The sequence below is a fragment of the Podarcis cretensis genome (assembly GCF_951804945.1).
Source record: "Podarcis cretensis genome assembly, chromosome: 6".
NCBI lineage: Eukaryota > Metazoa > Chordata > Lepidosauria > Squamata > Lacertidae > Podarcis > Podarcis cretensis.
Window position 1 is genome coordinate 15,532,109 of NC_137175.1, and position 15,519 is coordinate 15,547,627.

General features: G+C 41.5%; 1 protein-coding gene across 1 annotated transcript in view; it reads right to left on the minus strand.

Moving 5' to 3' along the window:
• Positions 1–4,872: 4,872 nt before the first annotated feature.
• The window catches only part of RBM38 (RNA binding motif protein 38), a 32,178-nt gene continuing 21,531 nt past the window's right edge, over positions 4,873–15,519 (minus strand). The window contains exon 4 of the mRNA XM_079979750.1: positions 4,873–6,403. Coding sequence (XP_079835876.1) covers positions 6,097–6,403 — 307 coding nt within the window. The 3' untranslated portion in view covers positions 4,873–6,096. The remainder of the gene's footprint in view (positions 6,404–15,519) is intronic.

Below are 15,519 nucleotides of genomic sequence, written 5' to 3' on the forward strand. Positions count from 1 at the left end.
TGAAGCAAGAGTTGGAATACCCCATAGGCTTTACTTTTAAGTATGGAGGTCTGGCTGGAAGAAACATGGATCCTGTTGGGCCGGAGCATCTCCGAGATTTGGGGTTTAACATTGAGGACTATCAAAGAGGCCGGCAGAGAGGAACTGAGAGAGATTTAAGAGCCTCGGACGTGAGATCTCCAGGCTAACAGTATATTGAGACTGATGGACACTTGCTGGGGACTGGAACCGGGAAGGGGGTGGGTGGAGTTTGGGAATCCAAAGGGTATATAATTGTAACTTGTTTTGTTTTTATTCTGTTTTGTTATTCGTATGAAAATTGGGAAAGTCGTGGAAGGGAATTTTGGTCGACTTTAGGAAAAATGTTTAAGAATGAATATTGATGTATAAATATTGATGTTTAAGTTTGGATAAGCTAAGGTTTGTAAAAATAAATTGAGGAAATGGATGAAAGAGAAAAAATGGAATAATAACATGTTAAAATAAATTATCAAGTTAAAGTTGAGAAATAAGTAAAAAGGATTTGCTGAGCTAATGATTTGAATTGGAATACAAGAAGGGGAGGTATGAGGAGGTCTGAGAAGCAAGTTAAAAGAAAATAAGCAATTGAAATTTTATGTGTTTTTAATTGTTTTTAAGTTTTGTACTTTTGTATTTTTGTCATTTTTTTGTTTATTTTTGTTTTTGTGTTATTATTGAAAATGCCAATAAATATTCATTTAAAAAAAAAAAGAGAGAGAGAGAGATTGACTGATCCAAGCACCTACTTTAAAAGGCTCCATCGTGGGAAGCCTACCAAGAGCTTTCCATCTTAAGGCAGTCTTGGAGATGCAGTCTCCATGCAGCTGTTGGAAAGAAGTGACTTGGAGCAACGCTGACAAACTGCTTCTGAGTGGCACAAGCTGCTCTCTCTTGCCAAGGCGAGGCAGGCTTCAGATTGCTGGGCCTGCTTCTACTCAGGATGCCCTTTTATTGCCCGATAAGCATTCGCGCTGCCTCATTCCTTTCATTCTAACGCCAGCTTACCCGTTTGTCGTGAGTGAGCTCTTGACAATTCCATCCATCAAGAGGTCCCGGGCAAAGCACATTGAGAAATGTTCCCCTTGACTGCTCTAGGGTAATGAAACTCCCTTTCCTCAAGTACTCACCGAAGCCCAACAAAGAAATCAAAATACTTTTTTTTTTTTTAAAAAAAGTGGATTGGTATTTAAGAGATGGGGTTAAGTATACAGACACTTTTCTATTAATACTGTTATAGATGGGGGGAACCCCCTAAGCCCTAGAAAGTAATAAATGGTAGGATTTTTATTACAGTGGTACCTCTGCTTAAGAACTTAATTCGTTCCAGAGATCCGTTCTTAACCTGAAACTGTTCTTAACCTGAGGTACTTTAGCTAATGGGGCCTCCCACTGCTGCCACCGCACGATTTCTGTTCTCATCCTGAAGCAAAGTTCTTAACCAGAGGTACTATTTCTGGATTAGCGGAGTCTGTAACCTGAAGAGGAGTCTGTAACCTGAGGTACCACTGTATGTGGGATGTGAAGGGAGAAACACAAGCTGTGGAGAAATTCCAACCTGGCCAAGCTAGGACCATTAAGAAACGATACAAGGCCATTGAGAGCCATTGGAAATACAGTGGTACCTTGGGTTAAGGACTTAATTCGTTCTGGAGATCCGTTCTTAACCTGAAACTGTTCTTAACCTGAGGTACTTTAGCTTATGGGACCTCCCGCTGCCACGCAATTTCTGTTCTCATCCTGAAGCAAAGTTCTGAATCCGAGGTACTATTTCTGGGTTAGCGGAGTCTGTAACCTGAAGTATCTATAACCCGAGGTACCACTGTACAAGAGAACTGTCCTCCCCCCTTGTCCTTGGATGTGAACAGAGACCCGGTGTGTGTGTGGAAGGTTGCCAGGGTAACTGGGTGTGAGGTGACATGGAGAGTTTTGAGCAAGGGTTTCTGGGTAGAAGAAAGGAAGAGAAAAAAGACTGGGATCCATCTTGGGCAGGCTGGGTGCAGGCTGACTGAGAGAGATGCCTTGGGCTGCACTGCTGTGGGGGACAAGCCCCTCTTGAAATGACCATGTTGTAGGATGTGGACTCCTTCCAGATGTTGCTGAAATACAACTTCCATCCATCCCAGCTCCCATGACTGATGACCAAGGATGATGGGAGCTGTAGTTCAGCAACTTCTGCAGGGCCAAAGCTTCCCCAAGCCTGATGTAAAGAGATTTAACACCCACCCACCATACAAAGTCCAGAATCTGAAACTACCGAAGTGAACCCACCGGCGCCTCTCGCAAATTAGGAAACAGACCCAGGACTTCAAATGCCCCACAAGAGAGACAATCATGCATCCTTCGAAGCAGAGCAATTTTGCCATTATCTCAGCATTTGGGCACTGTGATGTGTGTGTACTCAGGGCAAAGCCCATGCCCAGTTTTAGGTCAGATGAAACAGTGTGACTTGGCTTGGGAAGGCAAGGATTTAACCAGACAAAAAGAAACCAGTCATGTCATTAAAAGCCTGTTGAGAATGATGGATTAGTGGAAATCCTGTGTGATGAGCCGTTGCTTGAAATAAATAGCTCTGGTTCGGTTGCTTGCCTGTCGTGGATAAAATGAAAAGAGGCGAAATGATAAAGACTGCAAAATGAAGGTGGTTAAAATGCCATCCTCCAGCAGAACTACATGCTTTGTGGAAGGTGAGGGCCCCTTCAACCTTTGATGCCCCTGTCATGTGCACTTGAAGAAAAAGATGGCAGTGTAACATGGTGACGTTGGGTTGGTGTTTCCCCATGTCTACAAGAAACACCCAACGAAGCAGAACAAGGTACAGGAAAATGCTAACATAATGCTTTCACATCACACGTTTGCTCCCAGCTACACATTACGAGGGAAATGCAGGGAAATTGCAATCACATGTCTGTCACTTGCAGTATAGACCTCAGAAAAACACTATCCTCCGTCCACAATTTTTATATCCAAGTATAATCCTCAAAAATTAAACAACTGTGAGGGTTGAAAGACAGAAGAGGACTCCACCAACCTGGAAAGAGCACAGCCATCTGGCCCAGCTGTTAACTCATGGATGTAAGAGCCCTGCTGGAGCAAAGGTCCATGTAAACCAGAATCCTGTTTCTGAATGGCCTCAGGAAGCCCACTAAACAGGCCATGAAAGACAGAAGCTCACCCACATCCCTTGGCCTCTAGCCAACTGGACACTTGGAAATTCCATCAGCTCTCACGTTCTTAATAGCCAATGGTAGACCTCTCTTTTAAAAAACAGATAATGACTATCAAAAAGCATTATGCTGCGAATACATATACTTGTTTTAGCAAATGGTTATGAACTTAAACTACCTTAGCTTTTTTATAATATTCCCAGGAGAGGGTATCCTACGTGCTGCATTTTGTACTTTTATTATTCCAGCACAGGATATATAATCTCCATCTTGCAATGAATCGATTACCTCGTAACCTTCCTCCTCTCACTCTGACATTATTATTATTTATTTATTTCATTAAAAAGTTATAGTTCACTAGATTGTATTTTTTAAAAAAAAAAACACACAACCCAACAACCTCAAAGCTGTTGACAAAAAGGTAAGTTTACAGCCCGTATCCCATATTTTCAGGAACCAGTTAATCCAAAGGAGGAGTGTTGACCATTTCCATTTAAAACGTAAGGCTAAACATGCAGCTGTCGATACATGAATCCTTGTCCCAGTATTCTGATACTAGATTATAGCATGGCAAAGCAGTTACTATAATACAGCAACATTACTTCAGTGTCCAATAGTAGTGTATGACGTCTTATATTTTGTTTCGTTTACGACAGAAATCTAATGCATTATTTTACATTCTCACATCTGACGAAGTGGGATGTTGTTCATGAAAGCTTATGCCATAATACAGTGCCGCAAGACTCTCTGTTGTTTTTATTTTAGGCCATGACCAAAAGTTGTGCAACACATCTGCCCTAGGAAAGATTACAGCTCCAACAAGCCCTGAATACATTTTATTAAGCAGAAGTGGGGCTAGATACCATTGGAACAAGTTTTTGCAAAAAAACCCAAAACCCACCTTTCCTGAAGTTCATACCAAGAACCTGATATGGTTCCATGCTTCCAAACCCAACACCATGTATCAAATGACAACTACTTAATTAAACTGCATTCCCACTTCTGTTGATTTCTAGATGTAATCCACTCGCCAGCTAAGTTATATAATTTATTTAAAATCCTCTTAGCTTGCAAGTTAAAGGTAAAGGGACCCCTGACCATTAGGTCCAGTCGTGGCTGACTCTGGGGTTGCGGCGCTCATTTCGCTTTATTGGCCGAGGGAGCCGGTGTACAGCTTCCAGGTCATGTGGCCAGCATGACTAAGCCGCTTCTGGCAAACCAGAGCAGCGCACGGAAACGCCGTTTACCTTCCCGCCAGAGTGGTACCTATTTATCTACTTGCACTTTGACGTGCTTTCGAACTGCTAGGTTGGCAGGAGCAGGGACCGAGCAACGGGAGCTCACCCCGTCACGGGGATTCGAACCGCCAACCTTCTAATCGGCAAGCGCTAGGCTCTGTGGTTTAACCCACAGCGCCACCCGCTTCCCTAATAGCTTGCAAGTTAGGTGTCACTAATTCAAAGTTTGTACTGAATCTGAGTGCACGGTATTCTGTCAGTAACCTGCTAACCATGTGTGCCTTTCCTCAGAGCAGATGACTTGGACTTCACTGATTGGCATGCCCTTGTAGGCTTTCTTTCTCCCAGGGCCCTTGCAAATAACAGGCCATTGTCTACCAACCTGGGCCAACTTTGCCACAGCCCACATCCCCATCTGCTACAGGGCTTCAAGAGACAATGCGAAGTCGTTTTAAAAATCAAAATAGTTTATTGCTCTTCTTTTGTAAAAATGCACTTAACTTACACTGTGTCCTTTGCTTAAATCAGCAGTTTGTACCATTGGGTATAAAAAATGTCACGTTTTAAACCCTTTCTTTGTTCAAGTGTGAAACACCTTTTAAAAACTCTGATCCATTCCTGACATTCTCCTAAGCACTGACAGGCCCACGGGCCCATGCTTAGCTTTTTATATAAATACTGTAAAATTTCTCTAGGCTTTGCAGCATTATAAACAAAAGATCTATCAAAGTAGACAATATGTTCAGTATTCTTTTTTTTCCTTCCTTTTTTTTTGCTTTAAAAAATATACCTAAAACTTTTGAGATAATCTTAAAAGAGTAACAATTACAAGAAGAAGAAGAGAGAGAGAAAATTACAGTGCGTTGACTAAAGGAATATTCCAACGTCCTTCGAGCCAATATTCCCTTTTTTTGCATGTTGAAAGTGATTTAGCATTACTTAGGAACGTTTTTTTTCTTCACCTACATACAATAATTTAGTTGAGAATTAAACAAGGCAGATATTACTATTCTTCCACCTGCACTTCACAGCTCCCGTGAATAATAATAATAAAAAAGATCACAATAAATATTAAAATAGGTTCTTTCTTTCTTTCCTCCTTAAGGCATCTTGAATATTACAAAGTTTTTAAGATGAGCCAAAAAGAAAAAGGTTGCTTTTTTTTTTCATTACTGTATTCTCCGGGTACCTTCTGTGGCAAGAGCAAATGGCCACCCTGCAGAGTTCAATAGAGTTAAGTAGTGCATAAAAGCAGGAGCAGGGAGTGAGAAAATGATGGCCGGTGGAAGCAGACTGATTTAAGTGTGCGCAGACCTGCGGTTTTCCTCTTTAGGTCGCTTACAGTCCACCTCTGCAACAATTATTTGTCTTCATTAAAAGAGAGAGAGCTTACGAAAGTTTGTTTGTTGTGAATGTCTTTTCTTTTTTCCTTTTCCTTTGCAAAGCTTGCCTGTAACACTATAAATAGCTTAGGTATTGATATGCATTCTTCCTAAAAAGTCTTTTAAGAAACTCCCGATTTATTTATTTTTGAACTGCTTTCCTCTTTCGTCTCACGGATTCCGACACCAATCCCCACCCACTAAAGAAAAAAAATATATATTTCCACTCCATCATGGGAAGAAAGAAATAGTCCTTCTCCAAAAGGATGGAGGTGATGCTGCCGTCATCATCTACTGCATACGGTCGGGTTGCAGCTGTGTGGCTGGATACTGCATGAAGGCGGTGGAAGCGGCTACTGCAGGATTGGAGGCGGTGAGAGGTGGTTGGACAGCCCCCGTGTAGCCATATCCCATGTAGCCAGCAGCGGGAGAGGCAGCGTACGGATACTGGTCGTAGGCAGCGGTGGCGGTGAATTGCGAGTAGGCCTGGGTCGCCGTTGCGTAGTCTATGTAGGGAGATGTCATCGACTGTACAGGGGTCGGGATGACCACGCTGGGCTGGACGATGGCTTGAGGGTAAATGAAGTGGTGGGCGAGCCTGTGAGGTTAAAGACAGACAGAAGACACAGTCAAGATTCTTCACACAGGAGAGCAGCGAATAGTTAGGGGCAGGAGAGCCAAACCATCACTGGGCTACGAAAACCAGAAAGCAGATAGAGAGAAGGACCAGTGAAATAAAAAGCAAAGCAAGAAAATTGGGAAGGTTTAAAACAGCAGACAGACAACAGAGGCCCATGGGTTGGTTTAGGCTTCCAACCAGCTTCTTCCAAGAGAACGCCATACCATTCTGTCTCGTCTCCAAAACAGCTAGTCAACATTCAGTGCCCACTGAGCATGCTCAATCCTCATCAGGCTGTTTCGGGAGTAGAGTTTTGTTTTTCTAAAAGTGCATTTTGTGTGTTTGTGTTGCCTGCTGATCACCTCCTATCTTGATCTGTTTTGACCACACTCAGAAAGTTAATGATTAGTCTGTACACACAATAGCATGCAATAATTCATCTAGTCCAGCACTGCATTTTAACCACCAGCCAGCTAGATGGCTCCTGGATGTTCACAAAATGGTGATGAATAGCGACAGCCACCTCCAATGGCACCTAGCACTTTTGACAGAGGTCACCTCAGCTGCAAAGGTTTATTTAACTTAACTCTCTCAGAACAGTTTACAGCCAGGAAAAAAGTACTCCTGCTCACTTGGTGCATTCTCACCTACTGAGTTGACAAACGACATGGCTGAAGTTTATTCCAGCAGCTAAGTACTTCCTTTTCCACAGAAGCAGACAGGAATAACCTACTCACTACTAATATATCGGACATATTTGACTGCATTCTGCAGTTTGAGAGGACAGACGTGAACACTCCCCTCCCTCTAAAGCTGGGCTTCCAATTCAACCTTGAGTACCCAGGTACTGTTGGCCTCCAACTCCCATCATCCACAGCCAGTTTAGCCATAAGTCAGGGTTGAGGGGAGCTGTAACCCAACATCATCTGTGGAAGGAAGGAAAGCACTTATGCAGACTATGGAACATTTAACACCATCTCCTTTGGCTGAACTGAGAAGCCAACACATTTCCTCCCCCTACTTCCTTAAGGTTCCTACTGCATTCCTAATTTCCATTCCACATTTAGTTGCTCCAGACTCCTGTGTTTCTCACTCCTAATATGCATTATCCCATTTCTTTTCTTTTTTCAGGTGTCCTCAGTGTATAGTTTTTGGATAGGCAAGCTAAGATCTTATCAGCTTCTGTGGTCTGCGCTTGCCATCTGAACACGTCACAACATCTAAGTTCTGCAACAACTGGTAAGCTGCCAAGCAAAACCGGCCGCCATGCTGCAATCGACTGCCTTTTGGTCAACCTGCAGCACCAGGAGGACTAACACAAGTCGCTCCTCTGCCACCTACTTCTCATAGACCATCTTTGGGCATTCAATCCACCTCCCCATGTTATTAGAAACTCCTGAGGGCGATCAGGGATGTTCTGGTCCTGCCTTCCTTCTGCCATGTGAAGGGATGAGTTGGACATGGAGATGGAGCCAGCCAGCAGGCGAGAAAACCAGCCAAACACTCCTGCTTGCACGATTCTAAAGATATTGGGAAATACCTAGATATTCTACAAGCTGCCACTATGCTTGTCTATTGTCTCCTGGTTATCTAGAAGTTCAAGAGAAGCATGCAAAGCAGTTGCCAAGTGTTTATTTGCACGGTTTATCATTTATAAACCATTACCATCGAATTACTTATTTCTTGTACTTATATCCCAACTTTCTTCCAAGAAGCTCAGGGTGGCAGGGATGGGTCTTCTACAGTAACCTCTCAACAACCCTATAAGGTAGGTTAAGCTAAAACTTGAAGACTGGCCCAAGGACACCCAGTGAGATTCATGGCAGAGAGGGGATATGAACTCTGGGAATACCCAGCATTCAAAATTCGCAAGGGTCCAGGTGCATTTTGCACCTGGATATCAGCCACCTGTGACCAAGTGAAGGTGCCTGGGTGCCGGAATGGCGCCTAAAGTCTCCACCAGGTGCATATACCTGAGGGATCTTTGGATCTTGACTGTTTTCACACACTAGCAACACATCCTGTAGAAGTCTATCTGTTATATTTTATTTGCACCATCGGAATGAGTATCTGGAACCAAAATGCTTTTTCTGTGCAGCCTGAGCAGGAGCAGTCACCATTAAGTTCTCAAAGTTCTTAACCTAGCTCAGGCATCCCCAAACTCAGCCCTCCAGCTGTTTTGGGACTACAACTCCCACCATCCCTAGCTAACAGGACCAGTGGTCAGGGATGATGGGAGCTGTAGTCCCAAAACATCTGGAGGGCCGAGTTTGGGGGTGCCTGACCTAGCGCAAAGGAGTCATCTGAACTAGCCAAATGTTTAACTAAGAATCAATCACAGTTAGTCCATCATTTAAAAAATAAGATTTTAGAGCCATCTTGCCCCCAAATGGCAACTAGACATTCTGTTTTGGCGACTGCAACCTTGATTTGGGGAGCCTTTTGGCACCTAGGTTCTGACACTTGAAGTATCAACGTAAGATTTACCAGTGGGATTCCAAGTGTGAGCCACAGTCGCCCACGTCTGTGGAAAGGTACTCACTGTCTATGCCCGTGGTTCCCAACGTGGGGCACACGCCCCACAGGGGGGCAATTCGAGAATGAGTTATTAATAGTGAATGGCATTTTAGGCTTCCTCCATGTGAACAGGAGTTCACTTTTTGAATAATAAGAATTATATGTCACGGGGAGCGGGCATCAGGATTTTAGAGACGCTTAGGTGGGGCCAAAAAATGTTGGGAACCAACTGGTCTATGCTAGGTGCCATTTTTCTTCTTTAATAATTCTACTGCATATCAGCTCTTTTAAAATCAAGCACAGTGCGGATGGGTGTCATAAAAATGTCTGGAGTTGTGGTTAAAAAACCAAGAATAGGAACAAGAAGCTTCTTTTATTTACAGTCCACTTTTTTGCCACATACGTTTTGTGATACATTTCATTATACTGTCTATCATAAAAAGTTTAGCAACAAGGCATTTTTGCTCTGGCAGGCTTTCCCAGCTGGGTAAATGGGCCTTTGCCATAAGTGCCTGCTCTATATGGTGTCATCCAGGGCATTCAATTCCGGCACCTTTCAGGTTGGCGCCACTGCCATTATAAGAGAATGAGGGAGGTGTTCATGTCAAGTTCTGGCACCTCTGTTTCTAGAAAAATCGCACTGATTTCATTTATGTTCTGTGTGTGTGTGTGTGTGTGTGTGTGTGTGTGTGTGTTTAACAGCTTTTAATTGATTGTACTGCACTCTTGGGTTTCTACTGCAAGAAGATCAAACCTATCCACTCTTAAGGAAATCAGCCCTGAGTGCTCACTGGAAGAACAGATCCTGAAGCTGAGGCTCCAATACTTTGGCCACCTCATGAGAAGAGAAGACTCCCTGGAAAAGACCCTGATGTTGGGAAAGATGGAGGGCACAAGGAGAAGGGGACGACAGAGGACGAGATGGTTGGACAGTGTTCTCGAAGCTACAAACATGAGTCTGACCAAACTGCGGGAGGCAGTGGAAGACAGGAGTGCCTGGTGTGCTCTGGTCCATGGGGTCACGAAGAGTCGGACACGACTAAACAACCAAACAACAACACTGCACATCACCTTCAGACGTAGTCAATAATCAATCAATCAATCAATCAATCAATCATCCTTTCAGCACTCCCACTCAGACTGCAGAGCATGTCTAGCTTTTGCTTAGTCAAGGCTTTTCACAAGAAGCCAGTGATCTGCTGAAGTTGGGCTTAATGATATACAATATCTTTATTTAATAAAATTTGTTTAAAGAACTCAACGCTGTAGCTTCTGGTCAAGATTTCCACAAAACAAGTGTTATTGTCAAAACAGAGTCCTCTGTCCACCTCAGCCATGCCTGTGAGGCAATTTCATTACGGCTCTCCTCATCACTGCATCTCCAAGATACTGGCCGGTTGCTTCTAGCTATAATTAGAGTAAAGGCCTTTTCAGGTTTTGTTTAACATTCCAGCCTGTTGTCACTGACTCCATGTTTAAACCTGTATTGCCACAATAGCGAAGGCTCCTCTCTTTTTCTGGCAGCGATTATGAGGCGTTTGTTGTAAAAACACAAGGCGCTTGCACTCTTTACTCTTTCCCCCTTCCTCTCCCACACCCTATTCAGATTTCCTTGAAGTTGCCATGCAAACAAACTCCCCCATTTCCTTAACAGGCTGAGACTTGAGCTGGTTTCAGCAACTTATCTGGGACCCTGGATGAAAGAAAGAAAGAAAGAAAGAAAGAAAGAAAGAAAGAAAGAAAGAAAGAAAGAAAGTATCTGCTGACACGAGTTAACTGCTTTGCACTCCCATTTGTACTCCTCCTTCAAGGAAGGAAATTTCCCCCCGAAAATTTCTTTAGAGAAAGAAGAAGAAGATTGCCACTAAAAACGTTTTGCTAGAGTTGGAAACGTGTTCTGTTTGATGCACGTAGTCCTGGGGAGCAGCTCCCCCTGCTCAAATCAAGTAAATCAATAAAAAAAAAACTTAAATCCAACATAAATCCTGGCTACGCCCATGGCTTATGGTCTTATTTTTGATGGCCTAAGCCTTCCACAATGACTTAGTCAGGGCTGAACATTTGGTTCAATTCATTGGTTAGTCTAACCTACTAAAAGAGTTTCCAGTCCATTAAAAAAAGGTGTCCCTGATTAAACTGGGCAGCAGAAGTTATGTATTAATGTAATTTCTATGCCGCTCTGCTTCCGAAGTTCCCTGGACACCATGCTAAACATCATCAATACACAATCTGAACCATAAGGAGGTATTATGTACACTACAAAATGCACCACAACATACATTAATAAATAAAATTGAAACCTTTAGAGAGTGAAAGCTTCAACTTATGTTAAAGTCTTTGCCCAACCCTATCTAAATTAGCAGCAGGTGAGCTTCTCTGGAAAGCAGCGTTCAAAATTAGCCAGGCACCAGGCGCATTTTGCAGCCGGCTATCGGCCACTTGCGACCAAGTGAAGATGGGCAGGCGCCAGGATAGCACCTGATGTCTCCCCACCATTGGGAGGTGCATGCCTGGGGAATCCTTGGATCTGGACTGTTTTCACACACTAGCAACACATCCCATAGGCACCCACAGGATCTGACTTGGCAGTGACACTCGGATGAGGACTACCAATGATGACCTCAGATTCGGAAAGAAATATGAGTGACTTATTTTTTTAATGGTTCTTAGAAAAGCCATGGGTAAACGATTTAACAAAAAAAAAAACAAAAAAAAACACACGCAAAAACCACCTCCTGGACTTCCTTCCATCCTTTTGGTAAGTATCAAATATCTGCTTCCATTACGTATTTGATTTTTAATCTATAGGCCTAAATTCACACGCTGGTAGTATTGTTCTGACCCCGCCAATCACATTAAGCATTTATTCCAATATAGTTCCAGTATTTACTCCAATTATTCAGAGATTTCTGTTCATCGTGGTCTCTTAATTTACCTGTTAATTTATCAAGCTCAGCATAATTTATCATTTTAATTTGCCAATCATTTATATTGGGGATAGTTTCCACTTTCCAATATTGTGCCAATAAAATTCTCGCTGCTGTGGTGGCATAGAGGAATATCGTTCTATCTTCTTTCTTAATATCTTTACCCGTCATTCCCAGCAAAAAGGCTTCGGGTCTTTTGGGAAAAGTGTATTTAAATATTCTTTTAAGCTCATTGTAAACCGATTCCCAAAAGCCTTTCACCTTTTTGCATGTCCACCATAGATGATATAGGTCACCCTCCACCTCCCCACATTTCCAGCATTTCTTATCTTTTAGTCTATACATTTTGGCCAACTTCACAGGGGTGTGGTACCACCTATATAGCATCTTCCAAACATTTTCTCTCAGAGACATACATGCTGTAAACTTTATATTACAATTCCACACTTCCAGCCACCTTTCAAAATCGATATTATAACCAAAGTCAATTGCCCATTTAATCATTGCCTCCTTCACCTCCTCGTCCTTTGTATACCACTCTAAAAGTATGTCATAGATTCTAGATAGGGTTTTGTTTTTACCTTCTATTACTTCTACATTGAATTTTGATTTTTTGTCATCAAAACCCAACTTCTTCTTGTCCTCTTTTAGCAAATCATTCACCTGGTGGTATTGCAACCACCCAGTGAATAGATTTTTTATCTCTTCATAAGGTCTAAGTCTTGGCCCTTGGTCTGTTTTTCTTAACATTTCCTCATAGGTGGCGTTTTTTTCCTCCATGTTTGTTTTCTTCACCGTTAAAGCCTCAATTGGTGAGATCCACCATGGGGTCTTTCTTTCAAGGAGATTTTTATTCCTTTCCCATGATTGGTATAAAGGTCCTCTAAAAATATGATTTAGAAAGCTCTTGTGGACCTTCACTTTCCCATACCAAAGGTACGAATGCCATCCGTACCAATTATTAAAGCCTTCTAAATCCAGTAGATCTCTATTCTCCAGTTTTATCCAATCTTTTAACCAAAGTATACAGGCCGCTTCGTAGTATAGACTTAGATCTGGGAGAGAAAAGCCCCCTCTTTCTTTTTTATCTATCAAAATTTTCATTTTTATCCGTGGCCTTTTCCCCTGCCAGATATACTTTGCCAAGACTCTCTGCCACTCTTTACATTGTTTTAGGTCTTTAAGTATGGGGATGGTCTGGAATAGAAATAGCATTCTAGGCAGAATATTCATTTTGACAACAGCTATCCTCCCCAAAAAGGAGAGTTTCATCCTCCCCCAAAATTCCATGTCTTTCTTTATACTCCTCCAGGTGACATCATAGTTATCCTTATATAAATTTATGTTCTTAGCTGTGACCCATATCCCAAGATACTTCACTTTCTTAACTACTGCAATTTCCGTCCTTCTCTCTAAATCTATTATTTCTTCCTTTGTTAAATTTTTAACCAACATTTTGGTTTTATTTTTATTTATCTTAAGTCCTGCCACGGCTCCAAATTCGTCAATCTTTAGTAAAGCTTCTTTTACACTCTTTTTTGGATCTTCTAAAGTTAGTACGATGTCATCTGATGACATACGATGTTTACTGTTTTGTGAAACAGCCAGATTAATCTATCTTTGTATAGTTAGAGAGAGGAAAAAGTTGGCTTGTATATCCTGACACTTTTTTGTGTTGTTGTTGTTTTTGTTATAATGTTTTCTTTTGTATCTGTTTGTATGTTTGTTATGTGTATAACCTCAATAAAAATGTATTTGGGAAAAAAAAAAAAAGAAAAGCCATGGGTAGCTGACCCCACCATGGAAGAAACATTTCCCCTTTTCTCTCAGACAGGGAAACGCCTCTTCCTAGATGGGACCTGTTGCAACAGATGCAGTATCTAAAAGCATAAAAAACCAAAGAGAGCAGGCTTATTTCTTTGAAAAGTAGTGTTGCTACTGTATACATATTAAAAACACATATGGATTAACCAGCGAACACGTTCTTAAACTGGGTAATTGTTCTTCCACCAAGACATACTGTACTCCACAAGCTGTATCTTTCCCGATACTTACCATAATGTTATTTAGACTATTGTATTTTAATATTCTGTTGGAAGCCACCCAGAGTGGCTGGGGAAACTCAGCCAGATGGGCAGGGTATAAATAAATTATTATTATTATTATTATTATTATTATTATTATTATTATTTAGAACATGAGGCCACTTTAACCCATGTCCTGACGTGGAATTTAATCATAGCCTGTCATCGTCTCACAGGCATTTAAATAATTTCCAGCACCGAAACAACCACATCCTTTTTCTTGCTAGGTAACCCAGTATATATTGTTCCGCATAATTACATTTTTCGCAGGAAAAAAACTATGACCTTTGCAAATTCAATTGAAGAAATCCCGTGTTGATGACATGAGTTTTTTAGTCTTTGGGGATGGGGGGTGGGGCTAGGTTTGGGGCTTCGGTTTTCCTACAGCCAGAATTTACCAAGAAACTGAGGCAACTGCAATGAAAGGGTCAACTTTCTCAACTTTATAGAGTTTATACCCACCCACCCACCCACACATACACACACCCTTTGCAGACCATAATGCTTTGCATGCACAAACACAGCTTGTGCAAGCAACAGCACCTCATGCTGGGATGGCGAAGACAACTTTTTAAGCAACCAACCATTAATACATACATACATACATACCCACCCCATCTTTTCCCCTGGCAGGACTCAATTTACATACAGGCAAGCACCTTGTTTACATGCATTCAATATCTGCATTGAGCCGAACCTGGAAGTGACCCAGAAACACCATAAAGACAGGGCGTTTGCTGGGGTTTTTCCAATGGGTTTCAATTATATGCGATTTCACAGACACGCACAGTGCCTCGGATTGCAACCCCCGTGTGAACGGGGTGGGGGGTTGCCTGCACAAAAATGAGAACCACTAAAAACATAGAAAAAGAAAACTCAGATAACCCATTTATAGAAAGATCTTACAACTCTCTTAAGAACGCACCTATCTTAAAATGCAAAAAAAAAATAAAAAAATTAGGTGCTGTAGCTGCAGATGGAGGGGATTGGGGGGGGGATATCTATCCCCTCTCTCTTTTTTTGTATGTAATTCTTATTAAATTTTCTTTTTTACAATTTAAAATACTCATTTTTACATCCTTAAGATATCAGTGACTTCCCTTCTTCTCTTTCCATGGTTCATTTTACTTATCATAAATTCCTGCATATTTTACATAAAATATACCATTCAATATTTCATTACTGCATCCATCAAAACTTATTTACGCTGTTGAATTTATCTGAATGCTGCCAGCTTTTTCAGCTGTACACAATTATTTCCCATATATTCAATAAATGTTTACCAATCTTCTCTAAGACTATTTATCCAGTCTCTTTAATAATAATAATAATAATAATAATAATCCAAATTATTATAATAAAACCATGCCATAAAGTATCCCTTCCTTCTTCTGGCAAGACTTCTTAGATATTCACAATTTTTTTTTAAATGATTTGGTCCTAAGATTCGTTTACTGAAAACCTTGAAAGGACAAAAGATAAAATAAAGATTTATGAAAAACAGCAGTAACGGATATATTATTAAACACATTAATACTAATAAAACATCAGGTAGGTTAAGTTTTGA